This window comes from Amblyraja radiata, chromosome 1, assembly GCF_010909765.2.
Source record: "Amblyraja radiata isolate CabotCenter1 chromosome 1, sAmbRad1.1.pri, whole genome shotgun sequence".
Classification (NCBI taxonomy): domain Eukaryota; kingdom Metazoa; phylum Chordata; class Chondrichthyes; order Rajiformes; family Rajidae; genus Amblyraja; species Amblyraja radiata.
Genome location: NC_045956.1, coordinates 90,334,433 through 90,355,560, shown reverse-complemented (window position 1 = coordinate 90,355,560; position 21,128 = coordinate 90,334,433). Strand labels below are relative to the sequence as shown.

The 21,128-nt window shown below is 40.3% G+C and overlaps 1 protein-coding gene across 3 annotated transcripts in view; it reads left to right on the top strand.

The window, feature by feature from the left end:
* The window catches only part of anapc4 (anaphase promoting complex subunit 4), a 96,271-nt gene that overhangs the window by 18,744 nt on the left and 56,399 nt on the right, over nt 1–21,128 (top strand). For 2 of the 3 annotated variants that reach the window (XM_033026473.1, XM_033026482.1), the window contains exons 3-9: nt 11,879–11,984; nt 12,065–12,197; nt 14,754–14,828; nt 15,950–15,976; nt 16,067–16,111; nt 19,151–19,235; nt 20,466–20,576. In XM_033026473.1, coding sequence (XP_032882364.1) covers nt 11,879–11,984; nt 12,065–12,197; nt 14,754–14,828; nt 15,950–15,976; nt 16,067–16,111; nt 19,151–19,235; nt 20,466–20,576 — 582 coding nt within the window. The remainder of the gene's footprint in view (nt 1–11,878; nt 11,985–12,064; nt 12,198–14,753; nt 14,829–15,949; nt 15,977–16,066; nt 16,112–19,150; nt 19,236–20,465; nt 20,577–21,128) is intronic. The other variant, XM_033026488.1, reaches the window with a different exon arrangement.

Below are 21,128 nucleotides of genomic sequence, written 5' to 3'. Positions count from 1 at the left end.
ATCTTCCCTACTCTCAGTGGGAAAAGCTTTTCCACGTCAACTCTGTCTATCCCTCTCATCATTTTAAAAACCTCTATCAAGTCCCCCCTTAACCTTCTGCGCTCCAAAGAATAAAGCCCTAACTTGTTCAACCTTTCTCTGTAACTTAGTTGCTGAAACCCAGGCAACATTCTAGTAAACAAGTACAAGATGTGTCCATTTTTAAGATCCCTCATAGACTCGGGCATGACAGAGAACTTCACTTCAAGTTGAACTCTAGCTATGTCTGGATGGGCTTTTGGATTGACAATTTTGCATTTCTTCTTTGGAGACATCTGTTTACAATGTAAATAAAAAAAACACTGAACAGCATTAACAGAAACAAGTTATTATTTGCAGTTTTAGAAAAAAAGGTAGAAATTATAAAGTTAAACGCTAAAACAAATAGTAAATACTCAAAAAGAAAATCATGTTTCATCAAAATTCAATTACTAGATCTAAACATCTATCCATTTCTTTTTTTTTGTTTTTTTTTTGTTTATTTTATTAGAAGTTAATACAGTACAAAACAATACGGTGGAACCTAATTTTGTCATACCGTAATCCATTCTATGTACAACCTCTAGTTTTATGTTATGAGAAGGAAGTAAGCAAGACAAGAAAAAGAAAACAATAGAAAGGGGAAAAAGTGGAAAAATAGATGGTAGAGAGTAGAAAAACGTGAAGTGTGTATATAAAAAAAAAAAAAAAAAAAAGAAAAAGTGGAAAGTAGAAATAGAAGAGAAGGCCCCTTAAAAGAGAAATTTTCAAATCTGTATTCGGAGATGTAGATCTATCCACGTCATGAACTGAAATCAGCAATCCTTATGATACCGCTGCATCACATGATTCCAAAAAGTCGATGAAAGGAGACCAACTCCTTAAGAATTGGTCATATTTATCTATTAGTCGGAGTCTCATTTCTTCAAGGCGTGCTATGTCCATCATATTCCTAATCCACATTTTAACAGTTGGTATGGTTATATTTTTCCAAAATTTGAGTATCAATTTCTTTCCAATTATTAACCCATAATTAAAAAAAACATTTTGGTCTTTATTTAAATTGGTGTCTTCTCCTATTATTCCAAATATAATCCATTCCATTTTGGGTTCTATTCTTGACTTGAAGAGCTTTGTAAATATATCAAATATATCAAAATGTATTCAACTTTGTACATCCTACAAATGAATGTGTTATATTAGCGTTTTGAAACAAACATTTATCGCATCTAGGAGAGACGTTTGGATAAAATTTATTCAACCTCGTTTTTGAATAATATAGCCTGTAATAATTTGAATTGAATTAAATTATGTCTTGCATTAATAGAACAGTTATGTGTATTCATCAAATACTTTTCCCATCTATCCTTCGAGATCTTTATCATTAGCTCATGTTCCCAATCTTCCCTTAGTGCTTCTGTTGAGGGTGATTCTCTATATAATATATTATTATAAAAGTATGATATTAATTTTTGTGAATCAGCCTTAATATTCATTGCTTCTTCTAAAGGGTCTAAAAATATAGTTTGAAATCTATGTGTATATTTCTTCATAAAGTCACATACCTGTATATATTTAAAATATTGATTATCCTTCAATTTAAATTTTAATTTTAATTGTTGAAATGATAACAGTTTGCCCAATTCATACATATCCCCTACTTTCCTAATCCCCAGTCTATCCCATTGTTGACATGTGTTGTCGATGAGAGAAGGTTTGAATGCGGGGTTATTCAATAGTGGGGTTAGTACTGATAAATTATTTAATTTCAAGGATACTTTTATTTGTTTCCAAATTCTTATTATATTGTGAATAATTGGGTTCTTCTTATATATTATACTATTCAATTTTATCGGTGAGAGCAGGATCGTTCCTATATCGTGCGGATAGCACTCCTCTTTCTCCATTCTTATCCACTCCAACTGCTGAGTGGAACTATCCAGCCAGTACATTATGTTCTTAATATGCACTGCCCAGTAGTAATACATAAAGTTAGGTAATGATAAACCCCCAACTTCTTTAGATTTGCACAAATGCTTTCGTTGAATTCTATGTGTTCTATAATCCCATATAAAATTAGTGATAGTGGAATCTAGTTTTTTGAAAAAATATTTTGGAATATATATTGGGATCGCTTGAAACAAATACATTAATTGTGGTAAGAAAGTCATTTTTATAGCGTTAATTCTACCTATCAATGAGAGCAGAAGCGTTTTCCAAAATTTAATCATATCATTCAGTTTATTTAATAGTGGTATAAAATTGGCACTAAATAATGATTTGTGTCTTCTCGTAATTTGAATACCCAGATACTTGAATTTTTCTGTTGCAATTTTGAAGGGGAATTTTAGTAAGTGTCTCGAATCCTGTGGTTTTAAAGACGTAATTTCGCTTTTATTCCAATTTATTCTATATCCTGAAAAAGAGCCGAATTCCTCAATTAGTGTTAATAAGGTGGGTATACTCGTTTGTGTATTAGTAATATATAAAAGGATATCATCAGCATATAGTGAAATTTTATTCTTTGAGTCCTTAGTGTTATATCCGTGAATATTCGGATGATTTCTAATCCTTTCGGCCAACGGTTCTATCATAAGGGCAAATAGCAATGGTGATAAGGCACACCCTTGCCTATTACCCCTTGATAAGTAAAATTTTGGAGATAGCGTATTGTTAGTTAGTATTCTTGCCGTAGGTCTATCGTAAAGTAGTTTAACCCATCTAATAAAATTCTCTCCCATATTGAATTTTTGGAGTACCTTGTATAAATACTGCCATTCTACTTGATCAAATGCCTTCTCTGCATCCAGCGTGACAACTGAAATATCTTCATTATCCTCATTATGAGAGTACATTATATTGAAAAGCCTTCTCAAATTATTAAATGATTGTCTTTTGGGTATAAATCCCGTTTGATCCGTATTTATTAAATTGTTAATATAATTATTTAGCCTTCTAGCTAGAATCTTTGCTAAAATTTTCTGATCCGTATTTAGTAGTGAAATAGCTCTATAAGAACCCGGTTCATCTAAATCTTTATCTTTTTTTGGTATAAGTGTTATTGTTGCTTCTGCTAGGGTTTCTGGTAGTTTATTTTCAGTATAAGCCTGCATGTATAAATTGAATAATCTTGGTACAATTGACTCCTGAAATCTTTTATAAAATTCATTACTAAAACCGTCTGGTCCTGGGGTCTTCCCATTTTTCAGTGAGTTTATTATTTGTTTTATTTCTTCATTAGTAATCCGTGCTCCTAATTGCTCTTGTTCTAAACTATCCAATTTTGGGAGCTTGCAATTATCTAAAACATTTGTAATTTTACTTACATCTGTATTTATTTTAGATGTATATAAATTGTGATAAAATTGGGCAAACCTCTTATTAATATCCTTAGGCAGTGTTAAAAACTCACCCTTATCCGATTTAATTTTAGTAATAGTTTTTTCCTTTTCTCGTTGCTTCAGTTGCCTCGCAAGTAGTTTATGTGGCTTATCCCCAAATTCGAAGTGTGCTTGTTTTGTAATTTGGAAGAATCTTATTACCCTAGCCGATAGTATTCTATTGACTTTATATTTCAATAAAGTTATCTTATTATGTTTATTTATGGTTGGGTCAGTTGCATTGTCCAGTTCTAGTAGTTTTATTTTCTGTTCTATCCGCTGAAGTTCTCTTTTATTTTCCTTATTTTGAAAACTTTGGTAAGAAATTATGACACCGCGAATATATGCCTTGAAGGTTTCCCATAATAGCGGTGCAGAAATACCCGGCGTGTCATTTATTTCGAAAAAAAGTTTTATTTGTTCTTTTATATACTCATAACCCTGCGGGTTATTTAATATATGTACATTGAATCTCCAAAAAGGTTTTATACTCGGCATTCCCTCAATTTTAAGTATAAAAGTCAATGGTGAATGATCAGAAATAATACTATTATGATATGATGGTTTATTCGTATACGGGATTAATTTTGTGTCCAATAAAAAATAGTAAATTCGCGAATAAGTTTTGTGAACTGATGAATAAAATGAGTATTCCCTACCACTTGGATTTGCTATTCTCCAAACATCAGCTATGTTATTATTTTTTATATAAGTATTTAAAAATTCACAGGTCTTAGTTTTAACAAGACGCTTCCCTAGCTTTATTGATTTATCCAAGTATGGATCTATAACACAGTTAAAATCTCCCCCATTATTATATTTTGATAATTATGCTCTGCGATTAAATCTATTATTTTCCTAAAAAATTGTGGGTTATCAAAATTAGGCGCGTAAATATTTATCATAGTTAATGGTGTATTGTAAATTTCTCCCGTGACTATAACATATCTTCCCTCTTTATCAGATATAGATTTCTTTAATTTAAAAGGTATACCCTTCCGAATTATAATAGCCGTGCCTCTTGCTTTAGAGGTGAATGAGGAGTAATAGGTTTGACCTATCCAATTTGCCCTTAATCTGATCTGAGTTTGTTGTTTCAGATGTGTCTCTTGTAGGAAAGCAATATCCATATTTAATGATTTTAATTGTGCCAGAATTTTACCCCTCTTAATTGGCTCATTCGCACCTCTGATGTTCCAACTACAGAAGGTGAGACCTCCGATATTTATTCGACTATTATCTTGCATTGGTTATTATTACCAGACTGTATGATTCATGTGATGCAGCCAAGTACCTCGGAATCCCGAATCCAGAGTTGTCCTTCATAATTTCTACAGTAGTTTTACATCTCCTGACACTATTCAACATAATTAAGGGAAAGAGAAAAACATAAAATAAAGTGTACATAAAAATTATTAAGTCATACAACACATAATTGTGAATAAACAAAAAAAGTGAATGTAATTTATCAAAAAAGCGATAAATTACAAAAAAGCCACCTAAGGTAGCTAGGTTTGTTTTTAAATTGACCTCCGTCGATGAGATTATGCACTGGGCCTTATCCCCCTATTAGAATTTGACCCAACGTTAGTCGGTTCCCTCTAATTGTTACCAAAATTATCATATCAGGTTAAATAATCGCTGAACAGTTTAAAATAGAATAAAATAAAAGGGAAGGTAGAAGATTTGGATTAAAATAAAAGAAATTATGGGTTAAAGTACCTCGTCAATAATTACACTTTTCATTTACCTGTATGTTAATTAATTCATAGTATCGTTCTAGTGTCTTAATTGAAACAGAAAAAACAAAGTTCCACAGATAAAATGTCTATTATTCTGTTCCTCCTTGAATTTTGTTTAAAATCTCCTGGGCGTATTTGCAAGCAGAGTCCGGGTCCGTGAATGAGCGTTGCTTGCCATTAAACGTAATTAGCATTTTCGCTGGATAGATCACGCCGTAACGAACTTCAGAATGTCCATATAAAATATTGCTTGCCCTTTTAAACTCGCGTCTTTTTGCCAAAATTTCCCGAGGATAATCCCTGTAGAATCTTACGATATTATCAGCAAATGTAAGATTTTCTCCATAGGTTATCTTCTTTAATAGAGTTTCCAAAATTGAAATATCCAGGAACTTTACAATAATTTGCCTTGGTTTAGCATTATCATGTTTTCGGAAGCGACCCACTCGATGAGCCAGATCTATCTTTGGTTTTTCTGGAAGTTTGAAAACATCTTTAAGTAGATTAGTAATAAAATCACGCATTTGAAGGCCGTGTTCAGCACCCTCTTTAACTCCTACTATTCTCAAATTTTGCCTCCTTGACCTGGCCTCTAAATCTTGACATTTCTCATTCAGTTTATTCGTTAGCTCCCAATTCGTATCGTGTTGTTTTTTCAGACCTTGTATTTCTTGGCTCATCTGTTCCATTTCGCCATCCATCTCTTCCATCAATTTTTCCGAGTCTGTTAATTGCTTCAGCAGGGTGTCACGTTTATTTTTATAATCTCTGCATACTTTCCAATTGCTTCGCAGTCCTGGACTCCAAATCTTTAAACTGCTGGTTCAGGGCTACATAAAGCTCTTTTACTTCGCCGCAGCTATTATCAATTTTCTTAGAAAGATTGCCCTCCATAGTGGAGAAGTTGTTCTGAATTGTAGAATTCATTTTGGCAAATTGCTTCTGAAGATCTTTATTAATGTCTTTAAGAATATTAGCTCTTACCGTTTCTTCCCAGATTTTCATTTCTTTCTCCTTTGTATCACTTCTCGCAGCCATATCGCTTGTAGGTTGTTGAGGTTCCAGCTCCTCTTCCAAACTTTCAAAAGTGAGTTCCGGGGTGGTTTCAAGCTCATCCAGAGCTTTTTGGAGCAACTGATTGTAGTCTTCTTGGGTCCTCTCTGACCTCTTCTCTTTCTCATCCAGTTTTTACGATAAGATCGTTTTAAATCCCAAATCCACCGGTACCGTTTGATGGAGTCAGTACCCTCGACGTTCAGCAAACCTGATAAGATTTTTTAACTCGATCCTGGCATGGGAGTCGACTTTAAACACGATTTGTCTGGAGGAGAGCTCAGTGCAGCTGCCTTCACTGCTTCATAGCAGCCACCGGAAGTCATCTATCCATTTCTTAAGGAAAGATTAACATTTTTAAATAGCCTAAGTGTCCAAAGAACATTCACAAATAATTCACAATAAAACATGATTTTTGAATCTCATTGACATTAATTTATAGGCCAAATGGAAGGAATTTAGTGTTCAATTGCTGTAAATTAATGACCATTTAAATCAGCTTTCGACTGGGGTCCTGTGGAACGCACTGGTTTAGAACGTTCACATTGCAGTAGCTTTGTGCCCCAAATGCCCAGAAAAATACTGCGGGATTTAATGGGCCCCAAATTAGCTACTCGCAACATTAAACTTTGTATAAAGGGATCTTAAGAAGCCCTTTTTAATGTAAAAATAAACAACCTACCTTCCGTTGTCCCCTGTATGAGATCCGTCCCGTTGTCGGCGGTCGCGGGTTTAGAGGATAATTTTTAAACTACTATAATAATCAAATAAACCCGTAAAATGTAAAAATATCTCCAGCGAAAGAATCTCCCAGCGATTTTTCGTCACCACTAACTAGGCTGAACAACCTCGATTTGAACAGCCTAGGGAAAATCGCGTTTTGAACCCGCCCCCCTCTAAACGGCGCCAAAATCGCACATACGGGCTGGGACAGATCTGCAGCGACGCTTAAGGTAGGTTTTGCAACATACCTATAAATTGACAATTATAATTCACAATTGTTCTTTCTTAGGTAAGTTGCATGGTTAGTTACTTTTTAACAATAGGATCGTTGTACTGGAAATAATGTTTTACTTTACCATTTGGATGAAGCCGCACTATAATTAATCAATTTTTTGATTGATGCTGAGTGACCACATACTCGGTTAAGGAATTTGGCAATTTGGAAAGTGCTTCTCACTTTGAATCCCCAAATCAATGACCGATTGTTTCGTCTTGCACAAAATATCATTAATAAAAGACATCAACAACAATTATAAAGTTACAGAGACTAACATAATGAGAAACCACATATTTGCTTCAAAGTATTTTTTATGCATTAGGTGCGCTGTTTTAGTTGAAATTTAGTTGTTTTTTCCAAAATTAATAATGCATTTGATCACTGTCTATTCCACTATTAACTCTGAATGTTATAAAATAGCATAAACAGATTAGCATGATATTATTTTTCTGTGGCAGAAAAGCATTTTTTAAAATCAAATTCTGTCGAGAAATATTCAGGTATGAAGCATCCTATAAACTGATGGGTGGAATTTCAGGATTCTGAGATATAATTACTATCTTTTTAATTTACATCATTTTAGTGATTATTAAGTGCAGAGAGCATGGGCGTTATAATGGTGTAATTAACAAATAGTTTATTCTAGTTTTCCAGACAATGGGATATTTAAGTAAAAATAGAAGACAAATATTGCAATTGTGACGTCAGCTGATAGACAGACTACTTACGGTCGAACCCTCGTCAGTTGCTACGAGGGCTGTCACGTGACGTCATGGGTTAAAGGGAATGTCCAGCTACATAAACATATCTCACCTTGAGATCAGCCCAGTCAACAGGTAGCTGAGCTCGAGACAGCACCCTCGCTCAGCTACGGCAGCAATGACAAATAAGTTAGTGGACCAAACTTGTATGTAACACCTGAATATAGCAACTGTTTATTCACCACGTTTGGTGTCGCTACATTGGTGACCCCGACTATCCAAATTGACGGCCGCCAATCTGTCCCGCATGACCTGCCCGGAGCTGACCACCAGGGCTGAGAGACCGCGGCTGCCGCTGCACACCCACCAGCTGCTGCCCACCAGAGCTGAAAAGCCGCGGCTGCCGACGCTCCCCCACCAGCCATCGCTCCCCCGCCAGCTGCTGCTCACCGGGGCCGAGACCGCGGCTGACTCTGCTCCCCTGCCAGCTGCTGCTCACTGGAGCTGAGAGGCCGTGGCTGCCGTCGCTCCACCACCAGCCGTCGCTTCCCGCCCCCAGCATCACCACCGCCCGCCTAACGGGCCCAGGAACAGTGAGAGAACGGGCCCGCCCATTATCCCGCCTGCCGCTGCTCAAGGCCTAGCCACCCGATAGGGTGGGCCTACCTGGGGCGGCTGCCCGAAGACGTCCTTCTGCTCCTCACCGGTGCGAAACACGAAGATCCCTGGGCACTGGCTGCCCGTCCGGCCCAGCAGCAGGATGGAGCCTCGGCCAGTCGAGATTTGGCGGTCCCGCGACGGATTCACTGGCAGCTTCCAGCCACCGCCGAGGGTGCGGCAGTGCAGCCTGTCTCCAACGGCAACGGTGGGTGGAGTCCCTGCCTGCAGCGGTGGGGCGAAGCCCGTCGATGCCAGCCACCCCGCACGCATCGGCGAAATACCTGGGTTGGCCGCCTCAGCCGGCCGCCAAGATGTCCGCTACGGCCTACTGCCACATGGCCGTCGCAGCAACTGCAAAAATGGCCGCCGCAGCCGGACGGAAGAGACGCTCGACCTTCCCTGACCGCCGTCAACAGCGCCACCTTCAGGTCGGCTGCTGTCACTGCAGCCTGACTGGCGTCCACAGCGCCACCTTCCGGCCAGATGCAGTCCCTGCAGCCTGACCATCGGCAACAGCACCACCTTAGGTCGAAGGCTGTCACTTCAACCTCTAGTTTTCCAGCACAGCTTCCCATTCTGCACCATGGACACTGGACAATTGAACTTTCCTACCACTTTGCACTTGTTTGCTCACTATAGTTTGTTTTGTTTCTTTTCACTTTTTTACGCTGTATCACCACGCTGGGTTTAGCAAGTAATTAATTTTTACTTCTTTGATTGCATTGTTGCCGACGTCTCTCAGCCGTTGCTGGGGGCCATATTTCTCAGGACACGATCCCCTAGCTGGTTGAGGATATGCGACTGTGTCTCGTCCATCCGGCGGTTTTTGCATTGATCTCCTTGCACCCCTCGGCATAAGGCCGGAATGGCCCACAGCCCGAGCGTCGACTGCGCCCGCGGGCCCCACCGTCCCGACCCACGGCCGGGGTGCCTCCGAACCACAGCAGGAGCTGCCCCTGACCATGCTTGTACACCTTCTTGTAGAAGGTTAGCGTGTTCTATTCCTTCCTAAGTTCCGGGTGGGGTCCTGTGGCATCAGCTGATAGATAGACCACTTACGGTCGAACCCTCGTCAGTGGTTACGAGAGCTGTCATGTGACGTCATGGGATTAAGGGGAGTGTCAGCTGCAATGACAATTAAGTTAGTGGACCAAACTTGTATGTAACACCTGAATAAAGCAACTGTTTATTCACCACGTTTGGTGCTGCTACACAACAAATTATCCAGGGATAGTGTTGCATATTGGAAATGTATTTCTACAATTTTCTTTGCAGCACAGCTTAGTAATTTTTTTTCGAGATTCATTTATTACCTTGAATAAGCAGAATCTTGGGAGGGAATGGACAGGTGATATTTCGGGTTGGGACCATTCTTCAGACTGGCAGTGTGAGTGGGGAGAAAGAGAGGTGGGAGTGGGCCAAAGTCTAACCGGTGATAGAAGGTTACAGGTGAGGGATGATTGAATTGCAGATGGGTGCAATAGGTGAAAAAGGTTAAAGGAGAAAAGGATTAAAATAGGTATCAGATAGGGAGAGTAAAAGGGGAAAAATGTTTAGCTAGAGGGAGAAATGTGGGTTGAAGAGATGGGGAGGGGAAAGAGGAGAGGGGAGAAAAGGGAAATGAGGGGCTGAGGGATAGATGATGGGTGTACGAAGGGGAAAGGGTTGGGGTGTCGGGGTAGTTTGGAGATGTTAGCAAAAGGGGAAGCACTGCGGTGAGGGTGGGCAGCACAGGAGAAAAGGAATGGCCAGGGGTGGTATTACTGTAATTTGGGGAATTCAACATTCCAGTTTGTCTGTGGCCTCACTGGCAATCGAGGAGGCCAGAGACAGAAAGGTCAGTAAGGGAAGGGGAGTTAAAATCTTTAGCAAATAGGAGATCCAGCAGGCCTTGGTGGACAATGCACAAATGTTCAGCGAGTAGATCGCCTAGTCTACTATTGGTCTTGATGATGTAAAGTAGAACACATCAGGCGTACTAAATGTAGACATTTTGAAGAATTATGTTTTGAATGGGGAGTCTGGAGGGGTGAAAGGTGAGGACCAGAGAACCTCTATTCTTGTTCCATCTTGGGTGGAGGCAAAGTAAGTGCAGGATGGCTTGACTCAGAGGAGATATGGGCAAGAGCTTCATCCACAACAGCAGTGAGGAAACCATGTTTACTGAAGAAAGAGGAGGTCTCCATGTCCTTTTGTGGAAAGCCTCATCTTGGGAGCAGATGAGGTGGGGTCAAATAAATTAAGAGTTAGGGTATGTTTAAGAAGGAACTACAGATGCTGGGAAATCGAAGGTAGACAAACATGCCGGAGAAACTCAGCGGGTGAGGCAGCATCTAAGGAGCGAAGGAAATAGGCAAAGTTTCGAGTCGAAACCCTTCTTCAGACTGATGTGAGGGTGGGGGGGCGGGAAGAAGAAAGGAAGAGGAGGAGCCAGAGGGCTAGAGGGAGAGCTGAGACGGGGAGGGGACAGTAAGGACTACCTGAAATTAGAGAAGTCAATGTTCATACCGCTGGGGTATAAACTGCCCAAGCGAAATATGAGGTGCTGCTTCTCCAATTTCCGGTGGTCCTCACCCGGACCATGGAGGATTATTGACGGAGGATTATTTGTTGTAAAGAGTTAGAGTATGCTTTCTTCCAAGAGGATGGGTGGGAGGAAATTAGTTCTACTTCCATTTCTGGTCTGAACAAATGTACGAATGTTAAGGTTCTTGAAGGGTTGAAAATGGTTGTTGAGAGAAGATCTGTTACAATGGTCTCAGAGTGCGGGATTTTAGTTCTGAGGATAAACCAGAGAATTTAAGATTGTTCTGGAAACAAAGAAGTTTGACAAATGATTTACTAGAAAGATTAGAGATTATTTGGGGTCCCATTCTCTTGACTATCGTTTGGGCCTTTTAATACAAAAGTTTAATTCTGATTAATTAGAGAGCGATTCAAATATTTTGAAAAATCTATTGAAGACATTGGGGTCTTTGACAAAATAAGAATTGCTTTAGACAATGAGGAGAGAGGGAGCAGCTGCGACCACCGGAGGTGGTGAGATGGGAAGGAACTGTAAGGGCGCACCAGGCACAGCAGATGGTAAACAACAAGATTGAGCCAAAGTTGTTCCTCAGTTATCTCCTGAATATTAATTAACTAAAATTACTTTGTTTTTTGTCAATGCAAGCTAATACCAAGTTACCATCTTATACAAAATGAACTTGGTTTCCAATCTTGCATTAGTGTGATTATAATATGTGTTATTATTAAAGCAGAAAATCTCAGCTGTTATGTAATCTATGACCAACGGAAACCATGGACTTTTCGTTTAATTTGAAGGTTTTGCTTCATCGATTAGCCCACTTTCAACGTGTGTGGAGCTTGGCACCTAATGAAAACACAGGAAAAGAAGTAACATCATTAGCATGGAGACCAGATGGAAAAGGTAAATAACAAAATACTTTTACTTTCAATGCATTTGGATTTTAAGTTATGCATGTCTGTGATAAATCTTTTATTTTCTAGTTTTAGCATTCAGTCTTGCAGATACTCAACGAGTTGTTCTCTGTGATGTAGAAAAAGCTGAGATCTTACATTATTTCACCTTGGAAAATGCAGTTACCTGCATGTACTGGGCTGAGGTGACAGATCAAAAAAGGTAATCAAGAATTTAAGCTCAATCTACATTGCTGTTGTAAACATCGTTTCCATCAATGCTGTCATTAAGCCTTTTGCATGTGCAGTGACTTGATTAATCTCCCTTTTCCACCTAGTGGTACCTCATCTACATTTATAGGTTATGTCACTTCCAGTGCAAACCTAGGTATTTTAATTTGATTAATGTTTCTGCCTCCAGAAGGTAATTATGCATTGGACTTCACAAAGGTGTTGAGTCTTTGATTTTTTGTTTTTGTACAATTAAATCCAATTTCATTGGTTTTGTGCCAGAAACATGGGTCCCAAATTGTTAGCATTGGCATCTTGTGATCTTTGCTATTAGATGAGAATTTTACTTGGGGCGTTAAAATATACTGTAATTTAGAATAGAATAGAATAGAATGCCTTTTATTGTCATTCAAACAGCTTGGTTAGAACAAAATTGCATTTTCTATAGTCTTAACATTACAAAAAAAAACAAGACCCACACAACACACTTTACACAAACATCCATCACAGTGAATCTCCAACACCTCCTCACTGTGATGGAAGGCAGAAGTCTTATCTCTTACCTTGTTCTTCTTGCGCGGTCCAGCAGTCCAACTGCAGTGTCGAGGTGACTGGGGCTCCCAATGTTAAAGCCCCCGGCGGGCAATGGTAAGTCCCGCGTTCGTTAGGCGATGTTAGGCTCTGCTCCAAGTCATTTCACCCCGCAATTCCGGCGGGAGAAGTTGCCGTTGCGGGAGCTCTGAAAAGCGGTCTCCCACCAGGGACCTGCGAGTTCCCGATGTTACCGTCCACAGGGCCTGCGGCCGAAGCTCCGAATTCGGGTTGCAGCCGTGCGCCACCACAGCTCTTCCCGCTCCGAAGTCAGCCAGCTCCGCGATGGCAGGTCCACAGGCTCCGCGACTGGAGCCCTCAGGTTGGTTCCGGCTGGAGGCCGCCGCCGGCTCCACGATGTTAGGCCCAACGACACCGGAGACCCGACAGGGAAAAAGTCGGGTCCCCGAACAGGGAAGAGATTAACAGTTTTCCCCTCCCCCTCCCACCCCCCACATATACACAGCTAAAAAAATAATAAACCTAGAATCAAACATACATTTAACGAGACAAAAATTAAAAAAAGACAGACGGACTGCAGTCGAACCGTTGCCGTTAGGCGCCGCCACACCTTACCACAATTTAGATGATGTTGGTTAGGATGTGTCTAATCAAAGAAAATGAAAGAACACAAACACAGAAATGACAGAGAAAGGGGATGAACTAGAGTCTAATCAGATTTAGAGTTTAGAGATACAGCACGGAAACAGGCCCTTCGGCCCACCATGTCCGCGCCGACCAGCGATCCTCGCCCATTAACACCATCTGACACCCACTAGATCCACATTTTATATTTACCAAGCCAATTAACCTACAAACCTGTACGTTTTTGGACTGTGGGAAGAAACCGAAGATCTCGGAGAAAACCCACTCAGGTCATGAGGAGAACGTACAAACTCTGTACAGACAGCACTCGTAGTCGGGATCGAACCCAGGTCTCCGGTGCTGCATTCGCTGTAAGGCAGCAACTCTACCGCTGCGCCACCGTGAAAAAAGATTTGAAGCAGACAAGCAAGATGCAGGAAAAATGTTCCCAATGTTGGGCGAGTCCAGATCCAGGGATAAAAGGGAGGCCATTTAAGACTGAGGTGAGAAAAAACTTTTTCACCCAGAGAGTGGTGAATTTGTGGAATTCCCTGCCACAGAGGGCAGTGGAGGCCAAATCACTGGATGGATTTAAGAGAGAGTTAGATAGAGCTTTGTGTTTTTTTTTTTCAGTATGGCAATATCCCAATTTTCAATTCGAAAAGATTGAGACAAAATTAACTTGGTCCCTTGGGTAGCTGCGCAATGTGGAGTCCCATAAATCTACGATAGCAACGTTTATTTCAAAACATTTTTTGAGAATACCAAATGTTATTTCAGATATATAGAGAGTAAAAGAGAGGCAAGAGTGGACAATGGACCGCTGGAAAAGAACACTAGATAAATAGTATTGGGGAATAAAAATAATGGTGGATAAACGGAATACGTTCTTTGCTTCAGTTTTCACAGTGGAAGACACCACCCAGATAATGAAAGGCCTAGATAGTGGAAGTGTAGAGGATGTTTCCACTTGTGGAAGAGTCTTGGACCTGAGCTCATAGCTACAGAATAAAAGGACGTAGCTTTAGAATGGAGATGAGAAGATATTTCTGTAGCCGGAGGATGGTGAATCTATGACATTCTTTGCCAGACAGTTGTGGAGGCCAGGTCATTGGGTATTTTTAAAGCAGATTCTTGATTAGTAAGGATGTCAGGGGTTAGGGGGCGAAGGCAGGAGATTTGGCTTGAGAGTACAAATTGATCGTCCATGATTGAAAGGCAAAGCAGACTTGATGGATAAAATGATCTAATTTTGCTTCTTTGTCTTATGGTCTTAGAGTACAAAATCTCACAAGACAAAAAGATTAATTTGCTGTTGATACAACGTTTTGAGGTTATGTTAAAATATATTTATTTTAAACCTTCTTTCCAGCGCCACTTCCTCAATTAGTTTAATAGATGAAGAAGGAAGCCTTGTCCTGCCCAAGTTACCTGCACTACCAAAGAGGTAAATTTAAAGACACATCTCTAAACCATAATTAAGCCAATGAAATGTCCTCAGCTTGCTAGTGTGTGAACAATTTGGCAAACTTGTTTGCCAGGAATGGCGTACTGTTTCATTATTAATTTTAAAAAGTCACAAAATGCTAAAGAACTCAGCTGGTCAGGTAGCATCTCTGGAGAACATGGATAGGTGACATTTCAGGTAAACGGCCTGTCCCACTTGGGTGACCTAAGCTGCGAGTTTAGACGAGTTTGCCCTGGACTCAAACTGGCAGCATGGTCGACCCATGGTCCTAGGAGGTTGCATGAGGTGGCTGGAACTCTCCTTCATGCTCGAGGGAGGTTCCCGCCTACTTGCGGCCTCAGCTAGGTTGCGGAAAAAAAAATTAGGATATTGAAAAATTTTCAGCGAGTAAAATTTGGTCGGCATGGGTCTTTTTCACTCGTAGTGCAGTGAAGTATTTACTTACAGGCACTCGAGGGCAGCCGTAGGCCATCTCCTTCGCTGACCGGCCATTTTCATTGGCTCATTGGAATTTCACGACCTAGGAAGACCTACCGGTAGGTAAAATGCTCGACAAGCTTTATTAAACTTCTTAAAAGTGTCTCCACTCCCCTCCCTCCCCTCTTCTCCCCTCCCCTCCTCCCCCCCCCCATTCTCCCCCCCCCCTTATTGTATGTGTTTTCTCTGTCAAGAGTTTCAATTTCCCTTGTTAGCCAGGGACTTCACCAAATGCCTTTTGAAAGATCAGTTACACTGCATTGAAAGCAATACCTTTAGCCACTGTTATTTAGTTGAATTGTTGATTCAAGTTTATCAAATAAGGTTTGTCATTGTGAAGGGTTGCTAAATGATAATAATGGATAAATTGCTATCCAAATTTCAAAAGTTCTGAAACTTTTTTTATAAAGTTGACTTCTGATATTAAATAGGGGACTTGTTTTGGGAAATTATTCGTAGCCTAATCAACTTTTGGATAAAATTTAAAATTAACCCTTAATTATTGCTGTGCATTTTATTGTTACATAAAGGATTGTTGTAATTGTAAAATCGTTTCACAAATTGGCAATACTGCATTTAATGTACTTTATTTCTTAATTCCTATCACTTTTTATGTTAATCAGTTACAGTACCTCAGCAAAGATTTTCAGGTATGTCCGATGTTGCGTGAAATCTATAATTTTGAAAGTTAGCTTAACTTGTTTTTTGGATACTAAGAAACATTTTCTCTTTTTGTTTAGTGAAGAAAAATCTGATGAAATAACAAAGCTTTTGGGTGACAAAAGGTATTCTTTTCTATTCCATATTTTGGAGGTTTTTGATTTATGTGTGCGAGTAAAAACATGATCAAACTTAAAAGTATGTTATTGTAAAGAGCATTACAACAAAGTGGCATTGTCATAAATTATGTATTCATAAGCTGTGTATTTTGTGCATTTTATTTGTTAGAACCATCTCCTACCTGCAGTTTATGCTGTCTGAATTGCCCCTCCCACCTTCTCCTCTTTCAAATAATGGAGACTAATAGGTATGCCAAGAGTCTGAGGCTCTAGGCTCAGCTTTGCTTAATGCTGTTGTTGTAACATAGCTGCATTTAATGAAAATGAAACTTCTCGTATAAGAGAATGTAGGAAATACGGTTCGGCATTGCAGCTACAAACGCCAGATTCACACAGAAATAAGTAGTATTTATAAGAGTTGCATGCTATTGATACTTCAATTGCATCCATTGCTGATAACGTTCTGTGAAGTATGGAACTGCAGATGCTGGTTTCAACCAAAGATAGACACAAAAAGCTGAAATAAATCAACAGGTCACACAGCATCTCTGGAGAAAAGGAACAGGTGATGTTTCGGATCGAAACCCTTCTTCAGACAGAGTCAGGAGAAAGGGAAAAGAGAGATATAGACGGTGATATAGAGATATAGAACAAATGAATGAAAGATATGTCTAAAAGTAATGATGATAATGGGAACAGGCCATTGTTAGCTGTAGCCTTGGTACAAATGGGTTACAGACAGTTCTTCGCAACAAGGCGGCTTTGAAGCTAGTACAATGTCTTGGGTGGGGGAGGGACGGAGAGAGGGGGAATGCAAAGGTTACTTGAGGTTCGAGAAATCAATATTCACACTGCTGTGTTGCAAGCTCCCCAAGCGAAATATGAGGTGCTGTTCCTCCAACTTGCGATTGGCCTCACTCTGACAATGGAGGAGGCCTAGGACATAAAGGTCAGTGTGGGAATGGTAAGGGGAATTAAAATGTTTGGCAACCGGGAGATCGTTTCCCTTTCCCCTGACTCTCAGTCTGAAGAAGGGTCTTGACCCGAAACATCACCTATTTCTTTTCTCCAGAGATGCTGCCTCACCCGCTGAGTTACTCCAGCTTTTTTTGTCTATCTTCCCAGAACCTACGTCCCTTTCCATTGTTCATGCACCAGCTATGATTTTAGTTTGGAGGGGTACAAGGGACAAGTTTCTGCCTTTGAACATACAGTGATCCTTGTGACATGAACTATTGACTTAAAATGCATGGGTTAATAATGACATGGTCGTATGGATTCAGAACTGGCTTGTGATGGAACAATGTTCAGGCCTGAGGCTTGTGACCAGTGGAGTTCTTTGGGGATCTGTGCTGTGATCTCTGCCGTTTGTGATATTTATAAATGACTTGGACATAAAAGTAGACGGGTTGGTTAGTAAATTTGCAGATGACACCAAGGTTCGTGTTAAAATGTGTTTTTTTTGAGTGATCTGTTGCTTTTAATTGTATGACTGACCTGACCAATGAAATTCCTCGTTTGTTGCAAAACATACTTGCCGAATAAAGAGTGATTTTGATTCTGAAGGTTGTAGTGTTTGCAGATTGTGAGGAAGGCTGTCAAAGTTTACAGCGGGATATAGATCAGCTGCCGAATGGGCGGAGAAATGGCAGATGGAGTTTAATCTGAGCACGTGTGAGGCGTTACACGTTGGGAGATAGAATATAAGGGAAAATATATACAATTAATGGCATGACCTTTAACAGCATTGACGTACAGAGGGATCTTTGGATGCAAGTCCTTAACCCCTTGAAAGGGACAACACAAATAGAGTGGTAAAGAAGGCATATGGCATGCTTCCTTTCACAGGTTGCGGCATTGAGTATACTGTAACTGCTATGATGCAGCTTTATAGGACATTGGTTCGGCCACATTTGGAGTATTGCATGCAGTTCTGGTCGCCCCATTACAGGAAGAATATGAATGTTTGGAAAAGGCTGCAGAGGAGGTTTACGAGAATGATGCCTGGATTAGGGGTTATTAGCTGCATGAAGAGGATGGACAGACTAGGTTTGTTTCTATGCAATTCCAGAGGTTGCACAGTGACCTGATAGAAGTATGTAAAATTATGAAAGGCGCATAGATAGGGGTTGACAGTCTGAACCTTTATTGCAGGATGGAAATATCTGAGGGCATAGCTTTAAGGTGAGGAGATCAAAGCTTAAAGGAGATGTGCAGGACAAATCTTTTTACACAGAGCATGGAATTTGTTCCTAGAAAGTGCTGCCTGTGGTGGTGGTTGAGGCAGATATGACAGTGGCATCTAAAGGGCCTGTCCCACCAGCATGCGATTGCATGCGTCTAGCACGACCAAACGTGGTGGCTTGAGGCGTACGGCTTCGCGGGGCCGTTCCCACTTCCAACCGCGGAGGCGTACGGAGTTGTGCGGGTCTGGTCCCGACATCATACTCACCAATCAGCTGGGCAGGAGGCGGGCCAACTGAATTTGGACGTCGCAATGCGTCGGGCGGTTACTTCGTCATGCAACGGCACGCCGGGCGGTGACGTCATCGCGCAACGCCAAGCGTTAGGCATACGCCGTCAAGACGCTGAGTACGGCGTCGAGACGCTGCGTACGGCCTCAATGCGGCTGCTGACCGATAGGCCGTTGTCGCGCGGAATGTTTGGACAGTGTCAGTTTTTTCGGAGCCCCATGCGATGTTGGGACCAGCTCCGCACAAATCCATACGGCTCCGGTGATCGAAGTGGGACCGGCCTCGCGAGGCCGTACGGCTCAAGCGACCACGTTAGGTCGAGCTAGCCGCATGCAGTCGTATGCTGGTGGGACAGGCCCTTGAGAGATCTTTGGATAAGCATATGATCTAGAAATGGAGATGCATTGAGGGCCGAAGGGCCTATTCTTGTGGTGTACTGTTCTACGTTTTACATTTGTATATTGAAAACGGTTTGATTCTGTCATAAATTAGAAAAAAAAACTTGGTTATGAAATCGGATGCTTTGAGTAAATCAGGGTGAACTTTAATATATTTGTTCTTTTCTCATCAGGCTAAATGTCCTTGTTCTCGGAGGAGATAGTGGATTCATTGAATTATATGCATATGGAATGTACAAGATTGCAACAGTAACTCGAGTATGACAGGTTTTGCATTTAAATCATTTTAAGCAATTTGTGGTGTTACTTCGTTGTTCCTAAATAATGTCCATGTGGCATCTAAGTGGCTTTTATAAAGTAATAGTAAGATAACCAATGCTCTGGAAGTTTCTCCATCTATCAGTTACTTTTTTTTAGGTGTCCTATAAAATTTACCTCAGCAAGCTTTTTGTCATTTTACTTCATTTCTTCTCGGATGACCTGTCATTAGATTTTGCTTTTAGTATTCGTATATTGTAGAATATTTAGCTACGATGGCAAAAGGTATCTCTGCAAAATATAAATGAACACACCTCAAACAACTATTGCCTATGTTAACTTTTATGTAGTTGTGTGTCTTGTTGCTTTTTTTAGTATGGTTATATGGTAATTCGAGTTTCACTATACCTCAAGTTCAAGTGAGTTTATTGTCATGTGTCCCTGATGGGACAATGAAAATCTTGCTTTGCTTCAGCACACAGAACATAGTAGTTAATTCGTACCCGTGTCAATTAAAGGACCTTTGAACCTTTGATTGTCAGTACGGTGAGACATATGCAGCATAACCAATGCTTTTTTGTAGACAAGGAGGTGTTATACGCATCACCTTGCTGCTGGTGTCTATGGTGGATCACTGTTCTACAAGTTGCTTACGCTGTTTAGGGGCCTGACAGCCTAATCCAATTAATACATTTTATTTTTTAAACTTTAGTAATATTTTTGTAATACAAAAAATTCAAAAAATGTGAAAAATCTGTATTTTAACTTCTTAGAGATGCCTGTACATTGCACCAGTGTGTACCGTCACAAAAACGGTACTGAGATCAACAATTATTTTCTTAAACGTCACGAAGCAGTAAGTAATGAGTTTGCTTCAGCACAGTTTTGCAAAAATATTTCACAAAAAAAACATCAACATGCAGTGAGACCAAAGTGACCAAGAGTATCAAAAGTACAAGGAAATCAATGCTGAAACATTATCCACCATTAAAAACACTCTCAGAGGAAAGTATTGAAGTAACTCATTCAGCTGTGTTTGGGACAACAAGCAGTTTCATGGTAAAGGGAAGATTTTGGGGACTCTGGTGATCACGCAGGTGATAGAACTTCAATTTGTTAAAGATGGCTTGAATATTAGCCTTGGTTTTTGAAAACACAATTTGCATTTTTTTATTCAAAAGATGAATAGTGAAGTGTTCTACTTTAACATGATTCGATTTCCTTCTGCAGATTGTAGGCCGATGCCTGGATCTTTGCTTATCCAGTGATTTAAAAGCATTGTCCGTAATTACAGAGGTTCAATTATCCAAGGAACCAGAGCCAATTATCAGTTATTTTCAGGTAGGATTTCTTGACCTTTGATCAAAAATGTATTTTTGTATCTAGTCTACTTGGTTTAGGGTTGTATGATTAATATTCCAAATAAGTCCTGGTGGTTTGGTAATTGAGGTAAAAATTCCCCTGGTTTGCAGTAGAAAACCATTATACCTTCAGTTGTTATCTATATATTACTAAAAGTCTGTTCTTGACCGGTTTTGGCCATCTGTGCTGCGATTTCCGAGAGAACGCCGCCACCTACGGCCGTCATTTTTGGCCACCTTGCTCAGAGCCCCCCTCCGCGGCATGTGTGCCGAGGATTATTCCCGTCGATTAAAAATGACAGAGATATTAATGTTTTTACAAAATTCCCCATTCTCTCTGCTGCCCCCGCTGGCAGCAGGGGGGAGGGACTATAAATCCAGGAAGTGGTGTGCCACACAGTCTCTTCAAGATGGAGGAAGGCAGAGGGTCATGTTTCTCTGAGCTGTGAATAACACTGAACACATGTCTACTCAAATGTAAGTGCCCTTAGTGGTTCTAAAATGCTTGCAGAATGTGTCTATTGGTTCTAAA